Raw genomic sequence first — 25,072 nt, 5'->3', positions numbered from 1 at the left:
GGATGTCTCTTTATCAAGATACAAGATAAGTATTTTGTATTTTGCATTTATATTTTTAATGCAAGTATATTCGAAAAACGTTAAAGGTGAATGTTTAGAGCACGGCGCTGTAAGGGTGCGAAACATGGACAGTGGGCGCGGCGGAAAAGAAAAGGTTAGAAGCGTTCGAAATGTTATGTTACAGGCGAATGTTGAGGATACCGTGATTAGAGAAGGTTAGAAACGAAGAGGTATTAGAAAGAATAGGAGAACAGAGGACTCTATGGAAGCCAATAAAAAATAGGCGAGATAGGTTACTAGGACACCTTCTCGGGCGTGAAGGTCTAGTCAGAGACATATTAGAGGCAGAACTAGATGAGATTACTGTTCGCAAATAGTTAAGGATATGGGTTGTTCTGGTTTTGGGGAAATGCGAAGATTAGCTCAGGGTAGGAAGAGTGGAGGTGCATGTCCAACCATTCTTAGAACTGACGAACTTATGATGATGATGCAAGTATTTCAAATAAATCACATCTCTAAACATGTCACAAAGATGCATGGTCGAAACAAACGCCAAGACGTTGATTTCGAATTCATTCATACGTTTGGGTACTAATATTTTTCGTTACGTAAAACGTGGGACAATCACATGGAATAAAAAAAACACTTTCATTCTGTCAGTTCCAGTTCTTTGAATACATTACCTACGTTCAAAAATCGCATGTGTGTTCGGTTGTTCAACTAACAATGCGTCGACGACAAGTTTCGTTTAATTATTTGACGTTTGACGTACGGTAATAATAAGCGCGAAATAAAAGTGAAGGTTTGGCTATCAATCTCCATTTGGTCAGGCAATCGTACAAACAAACGCCAAGATCCCACCTTAAACGTGTCCTTTTCTGGTTGATGAACAAAAGAAGTGAAATTTTTTACTCGCATGCATACATGCACACAACTAACAACGCAATTAGAGAGTACCTGCCGGGTTGCACCTTTCTGTGTATTCTCATATCCAAAGGAATTGAATTTTCAATTAATAATCAACCAAGTTCACTCTCAAAACATGCTGCATCTTCATGCGAAAAAAATATGTTATTGTCTCTGTTCCGCCATAAATTCGCTTTCAATATCCAGGAAGCGAAAACTTTCACCATTATTACAATGCAACTGTTTTCAATTACGTTATTATTTGGATAAGTACATACTCAGTAACGTTATTGGTAGATTGCGTTTAGAACAATTACTCAACGACATTTTATAATTTATTAAATGACGTAAACGCAATCTTGCTATAATTTTAAAGTACATTTTTTTTTACAATTAGACCTTAGCTACCCATCTGCCTTAATGTTAAGATAACAACAACGATTTTAACAAAGAAAGTGAATAGCAAGGACGTAAGACATCTTCCATTTAGTTGTTCACGGAATTTATGTGAAATATTTACCGAAAGACTTTATTTGTGAGTAATAAATAATCTTTATCCCATTGTGCTATTAGAAGCAAACAAAAATGCAGGTGAATTGTTATATTAAGGAAGATAAGGATTTAAGACCATCTCCACATTTTAAAAAAGAGGGTGAGAATTTTATTGAGTGGACATGATTTATTACTGTTGACTTAACTATTAGTAGTAAATACAATAACAAACCAATGCTTTAATTTATTCATTGACTACATTTATATGCCATGTATTATTGGGTAAATAAAATGGAAAGTATGATATGCAATATCTAAAAATCCAAAGTTCACCCTGTTTCCCTACAACTAACAACAACTTAAAATGACAAACAACAAGGCCTCATTCAATGTTTTCATATTAGGTACATCTAACTGAGTTAAATTTTTTCGCTATTTTTTGGATTACTTTGTAGAGACAATCAATACATAATTCCTTTTTATTATTTACTAGCGACCCGCCCCAGCTTCGCAAGGGTGCAATGCTTATACTAAATACATTTTTTTTGTTTAGATTATTCTCGAGGAGGGGAAATCTTCAAAAGTCACCCCCTGAATATACTGCATATACTACAGAATGTCTTTATATACAACAATCACAGCTTTTTTGTCATTAGACAATACAAACCGGCCTCAAGGCCGATACCGCCGCAACCGCTATGTCCCTGCATTTTAAATCTGTAATATCTTCGAAAATATTAATTTAAATTACATGGTAAAAGGCCATATTGATCTATATTAAATGCACAATGTATTTGAAGTACTTAATTGGATAAGAATTAATGCTGTATTGCTTAAAATCGCATGGTAAATAAGCCACTATAAAAAGTAAAGGATAAGAAATAGTGTTTGTGGGTTAAACCTAAGAGATAGACATATACCATCCCGGACTTTTTTGTAGACCTTCTTAAGGTGTACAATACTGTAGTATATTATTTTGATCTATCTCGTAGGGTTCATCCAGCGTTTGCAATGTAAGCGCAAAAAATGTGTTTATTTACATCACATTAGAAACCTCCAAAATTATCAGTGTTTTCCTACTATATTATGAATGTATTATATATACAATCCTTCCTCTTGAATCACTCTATCTACTAACGAAAATCGTATCAAAATCCGTTGTGTAGTTTTAAAGATTTAAGCATACATAGGGACAGACAGCGGGAAAGCGACTTTGTTTTATACTATGTAGTGATTATATATTATTATTTTATATCACTCTTTCCTTCGAATTAAAAACGATTAATCAATTTTAGTTATAAATATAACTATTATTACCTATCAGAATTCCATATCCGAAGGGTGTAATGGAATTATATAGTACTTAGGCTATGCATCGATTTGAAATTCACAAAAATTATAAGTCGTGTATTTAAAGTTATGAAAAAGTTTATTTACAAGAGACGCAATGCGTTCAAACAAGGGCAAAAAATTGTTTTAAAGTTATATTTGCAGTTATTTTCGGTAACACTCAGGATTTTGAATTTGTACCACGTTAAAGAAGATGTCTGTTTGCGACTTTTCGTATTTGATCACACGAGAGATCTTCAGGATCTGGACTAATGAGCTCATACAGAAGAATTCTGTAATGGAGAGTGAGAAATTTGTTCTTAGTTGACAACAATTAAGAGAAGAAGAAGATAGTAAAGTCATTCTGTAAACGAAACAAGCATTAGAAATGAATCGTTAGTTTAATAGTTAATGCCGAAAAATTGAACCCTGACTTCATAATTCTCTTTCGCAATTGTTCTGTTACATATTATCATACCTATTTATGCCTATTTATAAAATATGTAAGTACTTTTAAATATACCCGCTGTTGAAAAGAAATGCAATGTAATTGCTTTCAAAGCGGAGATAGTAATATTTGTTGTTCATTTTTGTTTTTGGTTGTTTTAAAAATAATTATTGAAAGCTGTACCTTGAAGGACAGTCCTCTGTTAAAGTCTATAAAATGTCGGAATTGTTATTAAGATTGGTTGTATTAGTAGATATAACCCTACGTATTAGTCTATTACTGAATGAAATTGCTGGTAAGTTCTGTGTCAACAATAAGAACAGTCAAATGTGATGAGTATGAATTTAGTTAACTTGTCTTGATTATTTTCTCTTATTGTTAGATACGTGTTTCAAGATCATTCATTTTTATTTGACGTGCTTTGTTTTTTTTTGTGTCTAAATTTGTGGCAGTAAGTATGGATAAATTTATAAACTTATACAAGTTACTTTATGCAGTTAATAGAAGGCAGATTTNAATTGTATACAATTCCTAGGAAATGTATTCAATTCCGAGGCTATTTAGGAAATCTATAAAATATTGTTTCAAAGATTTTTTAATATACACATATCCAAATGTACACATTTCCTAGGAATTGTATGAAATTCTAGGAAATTACTAGAAACTGTTTAAAACTAATGTTTTCTGTGAATAAAATTAATAAAACACTTTAGTAAACTGAGAATTAGATTTATCTGTGAATTGATCGGATAACGCAATACCCTCCCCTCGCTTTGCTAACCCCGCGTACCCATTGACATCTTGAATGTAATACATTTCCGATTGCTATTTAAGAAATGTATAGATTTCCTAGGAAATGTGTCTAATATAAGTTATTTCACACATTTCCGGGCGATTTTAGGAAAATACAATAAAATGTGTGCTGAATGTAAACTTTTGTACTTTTTTTAATGAAACCCAGATTTAAATATCGGTTTTCAGATAATTTGTGTTTTGGGCACTATTGTGGCTCATGTTGGGGCGGGCCATGGGGATATCACTCCTTCGTTGGTCCCAGCTCCAATTTTGCATTCCGTACCCCTAGCAATATCACCCTCGATTCACCTAACTCCACACGATGACCTCGTTGCATTGCCACTGACTTTCGACTGGAATAAATGGAAGCACAAGGACGAAAGTGAACACTATTGGGACAGGGATGGAGTTAGAGATGGAGATACGGACAGACACAGGGATAGGGATAGAGATGGGGACAGTGATAGGGATCGGGACAAAGATAAAGATAGAGATTGGAGTTGGATAGGAAATAGCGACTGGAAATGGAAGGGTGACAAGGTCGGAGATAGAGATAGAGATAGGGACAATGATGGGGATCGAGACAAATATAAAGATAAAGATTTGAGTTGGATGGGAAATAGAGATTGGGATTCGGGAGGAGACAAAGATAGAAATAGGGACAGAGATGAGGACAGAAATAAAGACACTGTCAGAGTTTGGAACTGGGGAGACGACAAAGGACACAGAGATAGGGACAAAGGACATAAAAAGTTTAATTTATTTAAGAAACTTTTTAAATGGTAAGTGTTAGTGGATAAAACTTGGAAATATAAATAAAATACGTATTATGTATAAATAATTTATTTTTTATATTTTTAGTTAAACTGCCGTGTGATTTTGAAAGCAGTGTGTAATTATAAACCAAACGATTTACTAGAACAACTGAACGAGTAGTTAGTGGTGTAGTTTTACTAAATGTACCTACCCAAATGTTCATTAATAAAAAAAAATTGTACAGTAAATAATGTTTAAATTAGCTTTTGAGAATGTTAAAGTTAACTTGTTAAAATGTGACGTGTAATAAATAAATATTTCGAAAAATATTTGTTTTGTTTAAATGATTGAATGTGCCCGAATAAAAATTACAAAAAACATTCCTGCGAACAGTAGGATACTAACCAATTTTAATGTTTAAAAAAACGTTAAATTTCTTGAAATTATTTTACTTCTGTGACCTATAAATTACAAAATGAAATTAATGGAAGAAATCGTCTATTGTATTATTGAAATGCAAGACACAAGCGCTCTCTAGTTCAATGAAGAAACATTGCAAATTTATGTACGTTTTTCTTACTAGGTATTCTTACCGTTTTATTCTATGTTGTAGAATGTCTTTTCGTCATACATAGATAATGAATGAAGTATGACGACATATTCATTAAGTAAATAACTCGTACTTTTAACTGAATTTGGATAAATCGGAATCATTGAATTTATATTCTTTCTCAATTTTGTAATTATTATTCTAAAAATATTAATAAGCATAGATAAAAAGTATTTTCCAGTGAACGTAAAAAAAAACGAAAATTTCCTTTGTTATTTGTTATGAGTTTGAGTTTGCATTGAGTATAAGTTCATAATATCATCTTATTGTAATTATTTTAAACTAGAACAATAAATAAATATGAATAAATTTCTCGTAAGCTTCGGTAAAACTATAAAACAGGATAAGTTTCTGGTAGTGTCGTTGTGTCCTCTACCCATAAGGGCAGTGGTAAATTCGGCCTGTCATTACATTACAATACAATTGCCAGAATTAAATTAAATAATTACGAGATCACCAACCCTTACCGTGAGTGGTTGTTATCTATTATACATTCATATTATAAGAGAGTATCTAGCAACATTCTAGCTTTACAATAGTTAAACTGCACTGCGTGATGATTAGAAGCAAAATTGAAGAAATTATGTTTATATTTTTGACAAAATCGATTAGTATACAAACATGTTTTTGCTTTTGAAGGTTTGAGAAAAAAAATTCCTTGAAAAACCAAGCATAGCACGGTATGTGCTTAAAAAGAAAAATACAACGACTTACATCGATCAACAGCTTTTTGCAAAAAAAAATAATAACCGCGGAATACTAAGGCTATGTGGAAGCGTGGTACAACCGCAGTGAAGGACATTATGACCTCACAACGTTCCCTGACGGTGCCATCAATGTTCTCATCCAAAGAGGAAAATCAGTCCCAGATCATGGCAAAAAACTTTGAATGTCGAGCACTACTGAGATATTTACAATCAACTTCATTTTAGTTTGTAACCATTTTTCTCAAAAACTAATTAAGTTATTGAAGAATGGAAAACATTAATCGAATTTCCCTCAAAGAGGTCTACTCAACAATGTGGAACGCATCATATCATCATACTTCACTATTTAAAAACATTGAGTTCGAAGTGGTCTTATGTTCAAACGGCTATAGTACCTACGTAATAAAAATATAAAGTTGACTAGGTAGTCTGATGATTTTAATGAAGAACCACTGAATAAGTACTAATTAACTGAGTTCCATTTTACATTATGTACTTAGCATGTAATTGTATATTTTGATTTTTAACTGATTGTGAGTTTATAAAAATGTACCTGCCGGAAAAGTACCTACCGCAATTAGAAAAAGGTTTTACATTATGATACCGCATACATAAATTGCGTAATTTCATTTGCGGGTCAGTAACCACCCCATTGAAAAAATGTAAGAAAAACAAGGGAATGGCCTATCGGATGATGAAATAGTAGTTAAAAAAATAACAGGAAATTGTAAATATAATAACACACAAAGCCACAAAGCCACTCTTTGTTATTAACATACTTGTCAAGATCAAAAGTAGGCGGGGTAAATTATTACCTCAATTTCAGGTGCTATATAAATACGATAACATAATGTTCGTTTTGCGCTCGAAACCTTTTCAATTTTTAGAGTAGAAAAACAGAAACAGAACCGTCGACAACATGAAAGCTTTTGCGGTAAGTGCATGCGATATCATTATTATTCAGTAAGCGAAAGGGATAAAAAGTTATTTATTTATTATATATGAGTCAGTGTTTTAATTAATAATTATTGTTGTTTGGCCCACATTAATTAATCTATTTACTAGTGAGAGTAGAATCTTCTAAAATTTTTTTGGTATGTTTTATTTATACATTATCTCTTAAAGCTTTGAAATAATCAAACTTCTAAGTGAACGCAATCAAAAGATACGGCCGTTAATGCTGCATAGAACGAATTTCTTACAGTAAAAAAATATTTTTTTAATTGTACTATGTAGTTATACCTTTGGGGGACTAATTTTGGTGGAAAATTCAAACATACCTAGTCGGGAAACGCGGAAAAAATCTTTGAGAGTTGATTTTACCTTTTATAAGTATGAACGAAACTCTCGGTGCGCGGCTCAAATTTGGCCAGTCATTTTTCTTATGTTTGGTGAAATAAATTGGTCCACGTGATACGAGTTGTAATTATTTTTGGTACAGGTATATTCCCTAAACTTTTAACGACTTACCTATTCACAATTGTTATTTGAATGCGTAAAAATGTAAACTTTATACATAGTTACAATTTAATGCAATACAATACAAGGTGAATGAAATGACCGGTTGCGAAAAAAATACTTTAACCTTTAACGGAATTTGCGAAAATGTTGGCTAATAGGGTTAATGGAGACCGAAACTTCAAATAGTTTAAAAAGTTAGCTGTTTTGTTACATAATTTTACTGCAAAAGGAATCTAAATTCGGTATTCTTCGTAATGTTTATATATGTATATTGTAAATTTTATCTAAACAACTTAGCATATGCTACATTATTAAAATTTTGCATTACCCAATGATAAAAAAAATAATGGGAATAGTTTTTCGCGATTTGCTGTTTAGTATTGATATGAATAAGTGAATAACATGTATTCTTTATTGAAATTAAAACCGTCTATAAAGTTATGTATCCCTACTTGTACAGCTGCGTGCATTGTAGCATAAATATGAAAATTATTTAAAATAATACAATTTTTAACTAATGACTTTATTATGTATGTTTTTGATGTACATGCTGCTCACAGCAAATTGAAGAGATGTTATTATGCAACTTCATATTTTTTCCCGTACTATAAATTAACAGGACTAAGTTTAGCAATTTAAGTGGTGAAATTTTTCTTATATATTTTTTTATTTAAAATATAAGTTATGCTATAATATACACATTTGTATAAATTTGTAGCCTTGAAGAAACTTTAATACTTTAATCGAAACGTCGGTCAGTCGATAGATTTAGTCCAGATATTATTATGCTTTACTAAACTTTTGAACTTCTTGTGCTACAATAAACAATTACTACACGTATAATTCATTTATTGTCCATTTAAAATGGATTTTAAATAATAGAAAAATAGTTGATAATGATCTACAAAAATGTATAAATACTAAACAAGAATTTTCGATGAAAATATTTCTTTCAAAGAAGTTAGGTACTTAATCTATTTGAATGTCTTTAAGGGATTTTATTTACATCTTTATGTGATTAAAATAGATTATAACTACTTAGATTCAACATTCAAATTGCAAGTATTTTACGCAAAAATAATGCGTTTTACTGAAAGCTCAATTTAATAATAATAATTATTATTATTGTTGTACAGCAACGTATTTTATGTATAGATTTTTACACATATGTGTTTACTTTAATGTAATATTAAAGGCAAATTAGTATAATTTGGAATAACTTGGTCGACAATTTATTTAACAATTTCACGTCAGCTAATGGATAAAAATAATTTATTTATTCAAACANATAATATAATAATAATAACATAATTAAGAAACTTAGAAAATGGCAGGAAACTATCACAGGGTGGATGAAGACGGCAAGCCGCCTCATCACCCTGCATTATCTCTTTCTTCGTGATCTTGTAGTCGATTCCCCTGATTATTATTGATTCCGCTATTCAAACTGTCGCTAATTGACCTACTAACGCAGTTTTAAGTAAATAATTTAGAAGTACTAACTTTATATCAGATTTAACTAAGAATTTATGGATACTATGTAACATTATATCTTTATAATTGTTTTTTAATATACTTTCCTGTTTCTATTTGTTCTAACTTGTTTATATACTTACCTTAAATTTAAAATTTATCGTTTTTGTTATTACCGGAAAACTCCCTATTTACAGTGACTTCTCATACACAATTTTGTTTTAGATGATGGCTGTGTTTTTGGCAGTTGTAACCTTCAGCGAATGTAGCCTTCTTGCTGCACCTTTGCCACTGGTTCGTCCTGGAATCCCAACTGCTATTGCTGTTCCTGGAGTAGCTACTGCTGCTGCTTCAACCGGAAGGGCTGCTCTTGTCAGACCTGGAATTTCTATCATTTCACCTTCCGCATCTATTGTCGAATCCAGACCAATTGTTAATCTTGTACCTGCAATTATTTAAACAACATTATTCGTCCAAAACTTATAATTATTCATAAATTTATTCCATTACAATTTAAACTGTATGCTATTGTGTATGTTTTTTTTTGGCTATTTTTGCAATAAAATGTAGAAGCTGACCATTCACTTGTATTAATTGGGAAAATTTTATATATCCTAATAATAGCATGAACACATTAGGAGGGTTATTATGATAACAGTTTAGTTTACATTTTCAGTAGTGATAAGTTGGATTTATGAGTTAAACTATTTGAAACAACTTTTCTTTTCTCGGAACAGAGCAGTTTATATTTGAATTTTTTAGTTGCTTTACTAGATTATAACACTAAATTAAAAAAAAAAATTGAAACTTCACCACTGTTTGAAAAAGAGGATCGACAAGAACGTCCTCAGAGTAAGTGTCCTTTGTCCCTAGGTCTGGATAAAACATGGTTGAAATATAGAGGCAAAATATTTTTTTTCGGTATTTTTGCTTCTTTCAAGTATCTTGTACTGTTTTTCGCCAAAAGGTCAATTTATGCATTGGAGAAAGAGTAATCTCTCTAATTATCATAACTCTCACAACTATCGACACTATTTTCTTTAAAAGTCATAAAACGCTCGCATATATGATAGAAAGTACAGCATTTAAGACAATTATTGCACATAGAAGAATTATTAAAATAAACATAAGTGTCTCATTAAATGAGCAAGACCAAGAATTAACATTCAAGACCAAAACCAAGACCAGGACTAGAAATATTTGAGCAAGTCCAAGATCAAGACCTAATAGACAAGACAGTCTTGCTTTTGGTTTTACTTTGTTCATCACTAAGTTTCAGTTTAGTTGTTTAGATTTAGTAAACAGTAAGTTAAATTACTTATTTTATTATTTTTAATGAAGAAAATACTATTATATATCACAATTTAATAATAACTTGCAAAACAGCTTTTTTTATTTACTTACAGTCTACATACTTATATGATATTTCAGTATAACAATAACATTTTTTCTTATACCACCCGGCGCGACGTGTGGATATGGTTCAGTAAATACAATTATATTTATCAGTCACTTACATATTATATGAGGCGGCCAGTAGGTATGGCATCAAGTTTTTCAATGTTCATTTATCAGTAGTTCTAAACATAAAAGGAAATAGGGATTTTCAGGAATGCGGTGTAAGAAACGCACCGTGCTGTTTGTAATAAATATGAAAGTAACGTTTTGCCGCCACACACAATTAACGCACATGTGTATTTTTATTAGAAGGGACACGTGAGTACATTTAAATATATTACAACTGAATTCCAATAAGAAATTTCCGTATTGTGCCCACATTTTATACATGCGGTTACCGTTGCGGCATTGCCCGCAGTACATTACAGTTCACAACTAAGAAACTATGATTTTAAGGAAAAATCCGAGAATATATACGTTATTTTTTGAATTTCGATATCTTTTGGATCAATTCGGTTCGCAGGGTATGGTATAATGCGTAAGAAAAAAAATTTCCAATGCGATTTTCGCAAAATCCCCTTTATTGTTAATGTATTGCATGTAATATGTAGGTAATACTTGGTCCTCAACTAGTCGCTGGCGTACAAATATAAATAGAAGATCAATTTATGCAGGCACATATTAATAGGAAGCTTCATTTTTTCGGTGAAATTAAATGTTGCAAATTAATTCATTATATCTACCCCTCACATCATAAATTAGTTTGTTCTATTTTACAGAGAAAATTACAAAAGCTTACATTCAATATCAAGTTCACAGTCGTATTAATAAGACCAATTATTATTGTGGATAATGCCTAGTTCCCTCCCTAATACCTGTTTTTAATTAGGGTTAAAATTTTCGGTATGTCGAATTCCCTCCCAATTATACATCAATTGCCTCCCAACGGCGGCGGATGACCTTGTTTTACTAGACTTTTAAATTTGAAATTTATGTTAAAATACGAAGTGTTTCATCTAATTTTAAAAAATTGTTAACAAGACAAACTAAAACTAATAAATTTTTTGTAGATGATTCCATCAAAAAGTTAGACGCACACGAATTTCCAAACATTGAATTTATTAAGGTAGTGGGAAACCATTTTAAAATTAAATAAATAAACATTTCATAACTGATATGTGTTTTCTTTCTGAAATTATTTTATCTTTAATTTACTGAAGTACTGAAGTGCACTATAAATATATATTTATTTTCGATAAATAAAATCGGTAAGTAGTCGTTAACTTAATTATCGGAGCTGATATGAACGGGAGGGAACTCGGCTAGTACCCGGGAGGGAATTCGACTATCTATATTTTAACCAAAACTACCTGCGGGAGGGAATTTGGCATTACCGATTATTGTAAAACAAAATAATACTATGACCAAAAATGACTCAAATAGACCTTCTGTTTAAGTAGTTCTTGGGAAGATGTTTGTTCTTAGTTTTTTAATTTATTTTGCTAAAAATATGCGACAAATACAAATGTTTTCCTTATTTAAGACAAAAGGTTGTGATTTTCACTCTTTAGTCTTTCTAAGAAACGTAATTGACAATTCTTTTTTCATTTATTTTAGCTGAACCTGAACGAAATATTGTTTATAAATAAACTGTCAATCGTGATTATGTTGATGATTGTGTTCTTTACAAAACAAATTAATTTTAGCTGCCCTAGGCTAAAAATATGATGAGATATAATTAACTTTACATTAATTAGAAGGTACATCTGATTTTCGGCTGAAAGGAAAATGCTTTACTTTCTAAACTTGCAAGCAAGATTGTTAAATGTAATAATTTTTCTAAAAATATTCTCATCAATACAATATTTATAATTTTTTAAATTTTCTGTGAAATTCAATTAAACTTCAAGCTATTGTGTACCACTTCTATTTTTATTTACTTCTTAACGATGGTGACTTCTTCCATGAATAAGGGTTGGTGGTAATTGTTTGATACGCAAAAGAAGTATAATTCTGTTATTTAAATTTTGTTGTTGACCTTCTAGCATAATTTAATGAACATTTTATCAAAAATTAGTAAATAAAACACTTTTGCAAAAAAATATTAAAAAGTACGAAACACATTTTCAAAATTTGATTTAGTGCAGCTGTTAAAAATAAGCAGTAAAACAAAATAGCCGCTGCATAGTAAAAATCCAATTAGAAACGAATAATAGCTTTACCAATTTTTAAAACCGTCAGAAATCATTTTTTTTATTTCTCATTCTTTTATTTTTCTGCAAAACTAAATTTATCCGAAACTCCTTTAAAACAATTTTTGTGATATTGTTTTATTACTAAAACATTTGTTCATTAAAGGTAGTGTAACACAATATTTAAATGACACTTACAGTAATATTAATAACTGTAAATAATGATTTGCTTTTATTAAAATTATTAATTTAGCCAGTGTTAGCGATTATTTAATATAATTGTCATTACCCTGAGTTTTAGAAATTTGGAAACATAAATAATATTACCTACCGTGAATTTTTTAATACCTACTCAAATATAGTAAAAAATGTAAACAAATTTTATGTTATTTTAACTAATTATTACAAATGAAATGAATAAAAATGCAAATGCATGAATGTCAAGTCCTACTTTCCGAATTATATGTTCTATTTTTTAATAAAAAACTTCCGTTGTCAGTACAGTCGAAATATAAAAGATTGGCATGTATGTAAGTACAAATGGGAGGCAATCACTCGCATTTCTTCCTTATTTTGTTATCCTTTTTTGTTGTCACGGTGTCAAACACGGGAGTAAAAACATAAGTAGACAAAAGGTGAGGCTATAGAATGTCCAGCATGCCAGCAAATTGTAACGTAAATTGCTATTAAACTATTGAATATGTTATAATCTACATTTAATTGAAGGACAGTTAAACCTGTACATATATAAAGTGAGGGCTATTCTTGTTTATTACCGTTCAGTTGGTTCAAAGGAGACTTTTGGAAAACGCCACTGCCATGAGAGTCACAGTAAGACATATTTTTTTACTGTTTTTTTATCATATAAGAGAAAATATTTAGACAACTCATTTTTTAAACTATTACAAAATATAATCAACAATATTAAGACTAATTATTGATCTAGATACATAAATTTTTATTTTTTATTTAAAAATTCAGGAAAATTTCGAAACGTTGGTGCTATTCGAACTACAATTTAAAATGTCACCCTCTTTATAAATTACAAATTGTTTGTTATAATAAAAAATCAAAACAGAATTGGAACCACAAGAGTCAAAAAAATTTTTTCTTTTAAGTATTAATGTAATTTATAGAATTTTCCGGGAAAAACTACAAAAAAATAGAAAAATCAAAGAAAAATGTAAAAGGTACCTTTTCTTTTAGCTAGTCCTAACTATATCACTTTTTGCCATTTGTGCATGGGCAAGACCAAGCATCGATGATGGACAATGGAGAGGTGAAGGTGTTTTGGAAGGCCAATGGAAAGGAGAAGGTCTAGCAGAAAGCCAAGGTGGAAACGGAGGAGGTAATTTTGTTATTTTTTGTACACTCGTTTTCATCTTCTGATAATTTAATAGATATTTAATGTAACTTAAAATAAATTCACTTTAGCTTAAGTTAAGTTTAAGGGGGTAACAGTTTTATAAAAAAGAGAACTGTTTTGCTTTAAGGAAAATAGACTGATGATTAAGATGAGTATTATTAAAAAAAGAAAGAATACAACAATGATATTTCAGTACAAAGTTACGTTTTTTATAAAGAAGGTGTACGCCGGCATTGTTGTCGACTGTATACTGTGTGGAAATTTTTCTAAATTCTGTAACATTTGTGATACGACTACCACGCATATTAATTACTTTTTACCTGCAGGTAGTTATTATCTGAACAATATATTACTGAAGGTGGAGTAATTGCTAATGAACAGCATACAAAGTGACACTACCCAATTTGAAAGTTGATTTCCCTGGAGCTTTTTTATCAATGTTTTAATGAAATATGTAACTTTTGTTTGTTTGAGAATGAGCCAAGATTCTTAAAGACCTCTTTAATTTATTGGACACAAAATAACTCGTTAATGAATCATTCCACAGTAATTAAAATTTGTTTTTATAGTTTGTATCTTTTTTTATGCTACTCGGTATTATTACTCTATAGTTAATAACTGATTATTTTGTATGAAATATTAATATGAAAATTTATTTGTCGAATTTTGTTATTAACTACAAACTACCTCAGATTAATGAGGGAAAATTGTTGCTGTTGTCACACCCTCGCTGGGAATCGAACCCGGGAGACTTTGGCTTTACACACCAATGACCACTAAGCTACGAGAGATGACAACAGCAACAGTGTGCAGTAAAAAAAAATTCGACAAATGAATTTTCATATTAAAAACTAACCATTAAAAAATTAAAAGGAATACTCACCCCTAATTACCACAAATAATAATTATTTGTGGTAATTAGGGGTGAGTATTCCTTTTAATTTTTTAATTAATATTTACCACAGTCTCCTCCTTCTATTTTAAAAACTAACCACTTCTTAAAAAGTCAAAGTGATTATTTTGTTGTTAATTCTTATCAAAGGAGTTTGTGTTTCTACAACTTTTTTATTGTGAAACGATTTTTAGCGTGGAACCACTGGGATAATGGAGGTGAGGGTCAATGGAATCAGGGTAATGATTGGAACGGTGATGGTGAATGGAATGATGGGCAATGGGATAATGGCCACGATTGGAACGGTGGTGAATGGGATAACGGCCAATGGGACAATGGACAAGATTGGCACGGTGGTGGTGAATGGGACGGTGGCTGGTGAATAATATAATACCAAAATTTACTTATTTTCTTTCTAATCTTCTTTTGTTGTAAATAAAAATTTTAAAAATACTCCACTTTCTTATCTTTGCACATTACAATTTTAGCACAATTTTTATACACCCATTAATAAACTTGCACGAACTCACCTGTCCGTTTTTGATTGTTTCACTCACTAAAAATTTAATAAGCATAACCTTCCTTATTCGTCACTGTTATCACTGCTTGACAAGATACTATATTCTGAAAAGTGCGCTATTTTTCTATTCACTACATAATTATACACAACTTTTTAAGCACTTTAAACTGATTAAACTATTTTTTTTGATAAACACACGCAATTGTAAGGCAACGGTTTTTTTAATTAAAATATATAATCAACCTCCAGCTTTTCGCATTAAACTGAAAAGATTTCTTCAGGATAAGATTATAACGTTACAGTTCGTTTGTACGTGGTATTTTAATTATTTATTATTTTAAATTGTGTGGTAGTTTGTTTATACAAAAAACCTTTGTAATGATTATTTAAGGAATGAAATTAGATAAGGTATCAGCTAAGGATGAAAATTATATTATTTGTTAATGTTCCGAAACATCTACAAAAAATTGATTTCTGGACTTTATATATAATCTTACACTGAATAAACATTTTTACCTTAAGGCGAAACGTTGGCGATTGATTTTATATATTAATTATGGAAACATTCACCATACAACTGCTTGTTTTTAATTTAAGATTGATAATCTTGGGGAAGAAATTAGTAACTGCATTTAATATGTTTTTACTCGCAGTTTGCAACGATTGTGCAATGAAGTTAAACAAACGTTGGATCTTAAAGAAATATACATTAGTATTATCATTTAATTGATGAAAATAGGTGTATCAAAATATACGTACAACCCTTAAAGATTGTTTAAAAATTTTTGTTCTTGCATGTCTACGATACCACCAAATAGTTGGAAATGCGTTTTAAAATTCTTTATAGGCGCTTTTACTCACTAAGTATACAACCCATTATACTTATTACTTGTTTATTACACTTTATAATGCTATAAACTGTTCTCACAATCAGTATATGAATTATCAAAACTGTAATTGTACTACTTCTTTATATTATAGTATTGGTACTTTTCAATTTTTGATTAAATTTCAAATTTACCCTCATACATTTTGCTGCAAGTTTTCATACAACCTTTTTGCTTTTGTGATAAAATTTTGAGATATTTGATTATTTTTTTGCATTGTATCTAAAGCCTTTGGATTTAAATTGAACAGCAATGAGGCATTTAGTTTTTGTGATAATAAATATATGCATCAATATTTTGTTTTATAGAGATTTTCGAAGAAGTTGAGGAAGTAGGAGAAGAAATAGAAGATGCATTAGGGAATAGACGTGGAAGAATCGTTATCCAAGGACCTTTGGTTGGAAGACATGGTGTCATCCCTGGTCGTATTTTATTGTAATTAGTATATGTTATAGTTTTATATTATAAATATGGATAGAATTGTTGAAGTTGGTATTGTAACATGGAAACCTCTTCTACATTTAATGGATTAAAAGACGTTTTTCGTTTAAAAATATAAAAATGTTAGAAAATCATGCTTGGTTTATTTGGTTAGGCAATTTGGTATAATTTAACATGTAAAATTGAATTGTTATGCTACTGGGAATCAAAAACGTAAATAGTATTTTTTTGTCAGAATGACAAGTATTTAGTTGGAACTTGAGCGCTTATACACTTATAGTTCAACGTAATATTTTTTCTAATAAGACGACTTTTTGTTTTCATCCTGAAATCTCGTTATCGTTGCGATATTTTGATGTATAATTGCGATGTGAAAATGAAAAATTGCCTTATTACAAATCTAAAGAAACTTTGAGCCATTTGAAGTGGCAGCTCATGCAATAAAATTGCCAACAATAGATCGCCTTTGCTCAAGCCTAAGTACAACTACAATTTGTGACACCATTCAAATAAAACATGTTTTATATTTTGTTATGTATATGTGTTTACAAAGGTTAAAATAGTTTGAAAACTTTCAGAAGGATGTATTCAAATGAATTCCACTACTCTTTTTTATGGAAATATGAGAGATGCGCAGGCAGTACAACATTCTTGTCGAATTTCAGTTGCAAAGATAACTCAATAAGGGTTATTGTCTCTTAACATTGTCACTAAATAAAATTCTGGCCGTCCTTCTTATTTCTGCGTATGTTAGCTATTCGACAAAATTAACTTCTGGAAGTTTTATTACTTCAGCCGCCACATTAAATGACTCACAGTTTAGGTTAAAATAAAGGTAGAAGCCTGTTCAAAATTTGTTGATGTAAAATTCTCACAAACGAGACAGGTCAATTCTCTGAGCATAAGGGTTGGTCCTGGCTTTCACATATAAGCAGTAGCGTACATTTAAATCTTCGTAGTAATTGAAAGTTCGCTGGGTATTCGACAAAACACATTTTTAAACATTTAAACAGGTAAATAAATGCAACTCACAAGTGTATTAGAAAATCAGAAAATATTCTGTTAATTTTTTCGATTCTTGTATCCAGACCCTCTGTCGCGCTTTTTAATAATCGTTAAGAACAACTGCCTTTATTCTTATTATTTATTATTGATCTGTTACATACCGTTTGCAATAATTACATTTTGGTTTGTATTAATTAAAAATGTGTGTATGTTTTATCCAGTTCCCAGCGAACTTTTAATCACTACGAAGATTTAAATGTACGCCAGTGTATGTATGGGAAAGTACGGACAGATCCTTGGGTTTCGAGAATTGGCCTGTCTCGTTTCTGAGAATTTTACTTATCAACAAATTTTGAACAGGCTTTACTTACATGGTGGCCAATAACAAGGTATCTGCTAAATAGTTTGCTCTCTATGGAAAATTGAAGCGAAACAATATATTAACCACCTATGCAACAAACTAAAACTTTATTCTAGATATTTTAATATTTTGGTAATTAAAAACCAATTATTTCAAGCGATCTCCCTTTCTTGCTCGCAACCTTCTCACAGAGTTTTCAAAGATTCTTCTCCAGCATTTCATCTGGATATTATCCTTTAGGGCCAAGATCTTTGGGGGATTGTTAACATATACATTATCTTTGAGATAACCCACAAATAAAAACTTTTTGAAGTCCAGAGAGGGTACGGTGGTTATCTCACATCACCCTTTTCCGATACGATGCGGTTCGAAAAATGTTGCCTTAGGAGGTCGGCGGTGTGAGGTCTATGATGAAAAAAAAACTTTTGTGTGTTTAATCCCCACCAGTCAGCAATGCTGATGGGCGGGCAGTCCCTCCGGACTACATGGGAAGGTAGGGCGGAAGAACCTCTTCAGCCTCCTTTCAGGAATCGTGGGAATGGGTGGGTGGTGGTTCGGGTGAGAAAGATGAGACGGGCGAAATGAAGACAGAAGAGAATGAAAGATTATTTGTGGAGTATTACTGCTCCGACATTTGACTAAGTGATCCAAGGAAACTACAGAAAAAATCAAGACAGACGGACCCGGAATCGAACCGGCGCGGCGTCCTCCCGAATGCTAAGCGACGGTCTAAAACCTCTAGGTCTTGCCGCTAGGTTATGATGAAAGAGGTTTAGACCTGTTCTTAGAATTTACGAAATTTAGATCTCTAATTGAGTAGAACGCCTTCTAGTCGATATTTAGGAATGATTTGCAATACTCTCCGGAATTCATTCAATATTGACAATTTATTAACCACTACGAGTACTTTCTGTGTGTCTGGCATTCCAAATCATCCCCTTTTCTTCAAAACAAAGAACCGTTTTGGCAATCGTGCGCTTAGTTGGAGTCTTGCGAACGTGTTTTATATGCACGTTGGAGCAAAAATTACTGACCCGTTACAATCGAAAAATAAAGTGAATGAGCAACTGTATGTCTATTTATGCTTGAATTATCTGTATTAGCGACCATATTCAGAAATGGTAAGTTAGGTAAAGGTTCAGTAGAAGCTGAGATGTGAATCTTTGAAGTCGCCCATTTTTGACCTTTCTCGGATTTTTTGATTTTATTTTCTAATTTTGCACTTTTCTGTTCACCTGCCATTCCAACAAAACATTGTTATTTAGGTTTTTAATTCCCAGTAATGTAATAAATCCATTTCACTTGATTATAGTAATACAGATATCTTCTTTTGCTTCTTCTGCGCTTGCTTATAAGGTTTAGTAGATTTTTAAAATTTGAATAGGACAATATTAGAAAAACAAGGATTACAGGATTTTAGAATGGTTGTTTAAAAATTTTTGTTCTTGCATGTCTACGATACCACCAAATAGTTGGAAATGCGTTTTAAAATTCTTTATAGGCGCTTTTACTCACTAAGTATACAACCCATTATACTTATTACTTGTTTATTACACTTTATAATGCTATAAACTGTTCTCACAATCAGTATATGAATTATCAAAACTGTAATTGTACTACTTTTTTTATTTTTTATTTAAAAATTCAGGAAAATTTCGAAACGTTGGTGCTATTCGAACTACAATTTAAAATGTCACCCTCTTTATAAATTACAAATTGTTTGTTATAATAAAAAATCAAAACAGAATTGGAACCACAAGAGTCAAAAAAATTTTTTCTTTTAAGTATTAATGTAATTTATAGAATTTTCCGGGAAAAACTACAAAAAAATAGAAAAATCAAAGAAAAATGTAAAAGGTACCTTTTCTTTTAGCTAGTCCTAACTATATCACTTTTTGCCATTTGTGCATGGGCAAGACCAAGCATCGATGATGGACAATGGAGAGGTGAAGGTGTTTTGGAAGGCCAATGGAAAGGAGAAGGTCTAGCAGAAAGCCAAGGTGGAAACGGAGGAGGTAATTTTGTTATTTTTTGTACACTCGTTTTCATCTTCTGATAATTTAATAGATATTTAATGTAACTTAAAATAAATTCACTTTAGCTTANCAGTTGTTGAAAGTCAGAAGAATAGGATTTCATATTTAGATATATTACTTACTGGTGAATTTGTTTGTTTGGCCAAGAAATTTTTATTTATATGTATGAATATGGTTTAAAAGTAGCATTTTCTTTATTATGAAAAGAAGTAATAAAATTAAAATTAAAGAAGTAAAGAATTAATTTTAACTATAATGTAGCATGCATTTAAAAGCAGCAACCTCTTAAATAATTCAATAAAAAATGATAAAGGCATGACCTAGAACAGCTAAACATATAACTCTTGTACAACTTCATACAACATCGATTTTAATTTAATGGTAACTTTGCAATTCTACATACAGTTAATAATATGAGTAATTAATATTAATACTATTCGAATCTCTATAAACTGAAATATTTAATTACTGAACGTGTAGGTAGATTTTAGTAACTGTGCACTATTAACTCTCCTTCCCTATCCATTCCTTAGCTAATATTAAGAGTAGCTCATCTTCACCATAAGGCAATCAGTACTGGTTGGATACGCACCTTCACTTTTTCGTATCTTAAGCTAATCTCCGCAGTAGTAATCTAATTTAGGGCTACCTCTACACGTTTCTCTGTCTGATGCCCTTCCTTATATTTACTTCTCTACGTTGTAGCCCAGCTTTATAACTGCCTGTTGCTCTTTATACAATAGAGCTGGGATTGCAACGTAGAGAAGTAAATATTAGAAAGGCACTCAGACAGGGATGCACACTGTCAGCGCTACTTTTTAATCTATACATCGAAGACGTGATCATCATCATTAAAGACAGTACAACTGTTGGGATAGATGTACAGGAGTAAAAGATTAGGATGCTTAGATTTGAAGATGGTATAGCAGTATTAGCATCTAGCAAGGAGGAGTTAGAGATAGGTTTAAATAAAATGGAAGCGGTATTGACAAAACAGTATAGTATGAAAATAAATAAAAGTAAAACAAAAATACTGGTATGAAAGGCAAGAAAAAGTAGGGAAAGAGCGAATACAAAGATAGAAGACAACAAATTAGAAGAAGTGGCTAATTTTAGGTATCTAGGAAGTCAGATAAGTCAGGACAGAAGGAGTAATAGGGATATAAAGCAGAGGATAGTGCAGGGTCGTGTCGTCTTCAATAAAAAGAAGTCACTTTTCGCGAATGATTAATTTAGAAATTCGAAAAAGAATGTTAAAGGTGTTTTTTCTGGAACGCGGCGCTATACGGGTGAGAAACATGGGCAGTGGGCGCGGGAGAAAAGAAAAGGTTAAAAGCGTTCGAAATGTGGTACTACAGGCGAATGATGAGGATACCGTTGATAGAGAAAATTAGAAATGAAGAGGTATTAGAAAGAATAGGAGAACAGAGGACTCTATGGAAGTCAATAAGAAATAGGCGGGATAGGTTGGTAGGGCACCTTCTTAGGCATGAACGTCTAGTCAGAGATATATTAGAGGCAGAAACGGGAGTTAGGAGGGGTAGAGGTAGACCTAGATTAGATTACTGTTAAGAATATGGGTTGTTCTAGTTTTAAGGAAATGCGAAGATTTGCTCAGGATAGGAAAGAGTGGAGGTGTGTGTCCAACTAGTTTTAGGACTGACGACCTTATGATGATAATGATAAGCACAACATTTATTAAAAAAAAAGTTTTAATTTCGTTTTTGGTAAAATTGCAACCATTAAGTAATTAAATATTTTTTATATAATCCACAGTGTAAAGAACACTCATGGTATAAGCATCATTTATTACAATGGCTAAAGAGATGTTTTAATTAGAGTATAAGAATGGTTAACATACCCATACACATTCAATTTGGATCAATATATGGCGACAAAAAAATCATAACGTCCGAAAAGAATTTCAATCTACGATAAAATCGACATTAGTCACATCGATTTCACATAATCTGATATTAAAATGGCAATTAAAGTTCACTTATAAACCCATTCGATTGTTCCCACGAGGTGACAAAGGTGTAAACGACAACTTTTCATTTTTATTTAAAGAATGCTCTTATCTATCGGTTAATAGGCTGTTCTACATAGGCTGATGCAATAATTGTGATATTTGTGCATTTATATGGGTATATGCGAGCACGTATACACATGTTTTTTACTTTTACAGTTATGAGTTTGTATTCTATGTTTTTTACATTGGATAGAGAATTATTGCTAATAATATCATGATTATTTAATGTTACATTTTATTGCATCTTCAAAAAAGAAATTTTTAAGCCACTTAAGGAGTTATTCAATTGCGAAAAGAAAAAAGGATAATAAATTACGAATTATCGGGTGAATATAATTAATTATCGCATAAATGTAACGTTTCACCCACGATTATGAGCTTCCTCAGGGAAATAATACAGGTTAGCAATTGGTAATGAACACAGAATTATTGCTAATAATATCATAATTATTTAATATTACATTTTAAAGCATGTTAGAAAAAGAAATTTTTAAACCAATTAAGAAGTCATTCAATTATGAAAAGAAAAAAGGGTAAAAATTTACGAATTATTCTTGAACATATCGGGTGAATACAATTAATTATTACAAAACTCTTACGTTTCATTGACGATTATGAACTTCCTCAGATAATACAGATCAACAATAGGGAATGAACAATATAATTTCTTCTATTTCAAGCAATATGCACTTTTATTACCATTACGTTTATTTTGTCTTCAAAAAAATATATTGTAAATTGGATGGAACAAAATTTTTTTAAAAATTATATAAAACGTGACTTATATAATAGGAAATGGAATACTTTCTATAGAAAAGGATAAAACCTGTGATATGATTTGAGTTAATGTTGTGTAATATAAATACTACATTTATATACCTTTAATAAAGTTGCAGTATATCGAATATTGTAATATCGAAATAACAAGCGTTTTTAGGGTTCTGTGCCTCAATAGGAAAATAGGAACCCTTCTAGGATCACTTCGTTGCCCGCCTGTTACCTTTTTTCTTACGAACGCGTGGAGATAACAATTTAATAAATTGATATCAAATAATCAGGTCTTTGAAATCCCTTGGAGCTATGAAAAAATTCTCAGTCAATACAATAAAAGATACGGCCGTTTATGTCGTATATTTTAAGGCTCGTAAGAGAATCAAAACATCACAAAAAAAATTTTTTTAGTTTTGGTATTGTAGTTAGGTCTACTTTTTATGGACTCATTTTGGGGGACTTACGTGGTCCTTTTTTTTAAGTGTATGTGGTTATTTGTGTGCTATTAATGCAGAAACGATCCTTAAATAATATTGCCTGCCTGTATGTTTCTGTATACAGGCTAATCCTCGAAATTGATTTCGATGAGATAATACGAAGATACAGATAAAACTGGCCGTTTATAAATGATGATTATTGAAATTTATAAAATTATATATAAGTGTGTATAATAGTTTATAGTTAAAATCTGTAAAAGGTAACTAATGTAGAAATAATGATAAACGCATTTTTATGTTTAGAGAAAAGTGTAAGGATAACAACCATAGCCCACATGTTTGCAGGAACGTAATGCCATGTTACGAAAACAGAACGAATAAACAGGATTTTTTCTTTAATCCTGCAATTATGTGGGCAAAGACTAATTAAAATATGGATTGGTCGGAAAGGCTGCTTTATGGATCTGCATATGTACATAGGTGGTGGTGTTTACGTATCAACAGTTTTTAAAAAGTTGGTGTTAACGTAAAACATGAAGGCCGTCGAGTTACTATTTAAGTTGAATTTCAACTTGACTCTGTACTAGTTCAGTGCAAGAAATCATAACTGCTACAATGAACACCTTGGTAAGTAATTATGGGGTAAGAACTACCCCTGCTTCTCAAGATTATATAATTTCATAACTAGTACTTTAATTAATTGATTATTAAACTAAAAAACGATATTATTTCTATTTCGCAAATCTTTTTATGGTCAATATTGCTATTTTATTACTTTAGTCCTTTAATTCCTTTCAGGCTATTGCTGTCTTCGCCTGCTTGGCTGTTTTCGCCAGTGCAAAACCATCTGGCCTTCTTTTGGCTGAAGACGATGGCCAATGGAGAGGTGAAGGCCTACTGGAAAGCCAATATCGAGGTGAAGGACTTTTGGAATCTCAAGACTGGGCCCGCAAAGGATTAGTCGCTCCAGGTGTAATTGGTGCCCCAGGTGTTGTTGTCGGTCCAGGTCTCATTGGTGGACCAGGACTCATTGGTGCTCCAGGTCTCATTGGCGGTCCAGGTCTCATTGCTGGTCCAGGTCTCATTGGTGGTCCAGGTCTCATTGCTGGTCCAGGTCTTATCAAAGCTGCTGTGGCCCCAGGACTTATTGCCCCAGGTGTTGCTCCAGGTTTAATTGCTCCAGGTGTAGGACCAGTTGGTCTCGTACCAGCATCCGCCGGTGCTGTCATTTCGGGACCCTCTGGTATTGTTGGACCAGCAGGACCTTTGCTCAAGAAATGGTAAATCGACTGTCTGACTTAGGAAACAAATATCTTATTACCTCGATCAAGCATATAACGGAGTAGCTCCATTTGGTTAACATTTGTACCCGTTAATTGACTAATTAAACAAAATTAATGGTGCTGAATTCAAGTAGAGGCGCTTTAGACTGACTCTTCTCCGTTCATATGTAGCATAATGGTTTTTGCAATTGTATCTACTCGAAAAAAATGTACTATGGAGTATCTCCATGTTTATATTTTTGTAAATAAATGAAGCAATTTAATATAAAAGTTTCTCTTTCTTTTTTACAGTAATGTAGAAAAGTTCTTCCTTCAGATACTACTGATATTGATTCACTATAGAAAGGTTAGAAAGTTGCCTAGTTATATATGTAAAAAAATTACCAAAAAAAAAAGAATTTATTACTGTTGAGTACAATTAAAACCCGATACAGTTATTGGGGTTAGTTTAAATTTCGTCCAAAGTACACTAAT

General features: G+C 31.5%; 3 protein-coding genes across 3 annotated transcripts; all 3 read left to right on the top strand.

The window, feature by feature from the left end:
* The first annotated feature begins 2,941 nt into the window (after window positions 1-2,941).
* Window positions 2,942-4,859, top strand: LOC108733224 (serine/threonine-protein kinase prpf4B-like). The gene is made up of 3 exons (XM_018464314.1): window positions 2,942-3,022; window positions 4,157-4,752; window positions 4,832-4,859. Exons 1-3 carry the CDS (start codon window positions 2,942-2,944, stop codon window positions 4,833-4,835), a joined length of 681 nt encoding a protein of 226 aa, XP_018319816.1. The 3' UTR covers window positions 4,836-4,859.
* Window positions 4,860-13,287: 8,428 nt separating this feature from the next.
* LOC108733275 (bifunctional endo-1,4-beta-xylanase XylA) lies at window positions 13,288-15,278 on the top strand. The gene is made up of 3 exons (XM_018464369.1): window positions 13,288-13,398; window positions 13,774-13,915; window positions 15,020-15,278. Exons 1-3 carry the CDS (start codon window positions 13,387-13,389, stop codon window positions 15,205-15,207), a joined length of 342 nt encoding a protein of 113 aa, XP_018319871.1. The 5' UTR covers window positions 13,288-13,386; the 3' UTR covers window positions 15,208-15,278.
* Window positions 15,279-23,832: 8,554 nt separating this feature from the next.
* LOC108733237 (elastin) lies at window positions 23,833-24,868 on the top strand. The gene is made up of 2 exons (XM_018464325.1): window positions 23,833-23,942; window positions 24,114-24,868. Exons 1-2 carry the CDS (start codon window positions 23,931-23,933, stop codon window positions 24,597-24,599), a joined length of 498 nt encoding a protein of 165 aa, XP_018319827.1. The 5' UTR covers window positions 23,833-23,930; the 3' UTR covers window positions 24,600-24,868.
* The last annotated feature ends 204 nt before the right edge of the window (window positions 24,869-25,072 follow it).

Source organism: Agrilus planipennis, unplaced genomic scaffold (genome assembly GCF_000699045.2).
Source record: "Agrilus planipennis isolate EAB-ADULT unplaced genomic scaffold, Apla_2.0 scaffold76, whole genome shotgun sequence".
Taxonomy (NCBI): Eukaryota; Metazoa; Arthropoda; class Insecta; order Coleoptera; family Buprestidae; genus Agrilus; species Agrilus planipennis.
The sequence above is the reverse complement of the archived record's forward strand: the minus strand, read 5'-3'. Positions and strand labels throughout refer to the sequence as shown.

Bases quoted from the DNA above. Each gene is read 5' to 3' on its own strand.
- LOC108733224 (XM_018464314.1), top strand. From the start codon at position 2,942: ATGTCTGTTTGCGACTTTTCGTATTTGATCACACGAGAGATCTTCAGG. The intron at 3,023-4,156 runs GTAATGGAGAGT...ATCGGTTTTCAG, and splicing joins AGCTCATACAGAAGAATTCT to ATAATTTGTGTTTTGGGCAC.
- LOC108733275 (XM_018464369.1), top strand. The intron at 13,916-15,019 runs GTAATTTTGTTA...AACGATTTTTAG, and splicing joins CCAAGGTGGAAACGGAGGAG to CGTGGAACCACTGGGATAAT.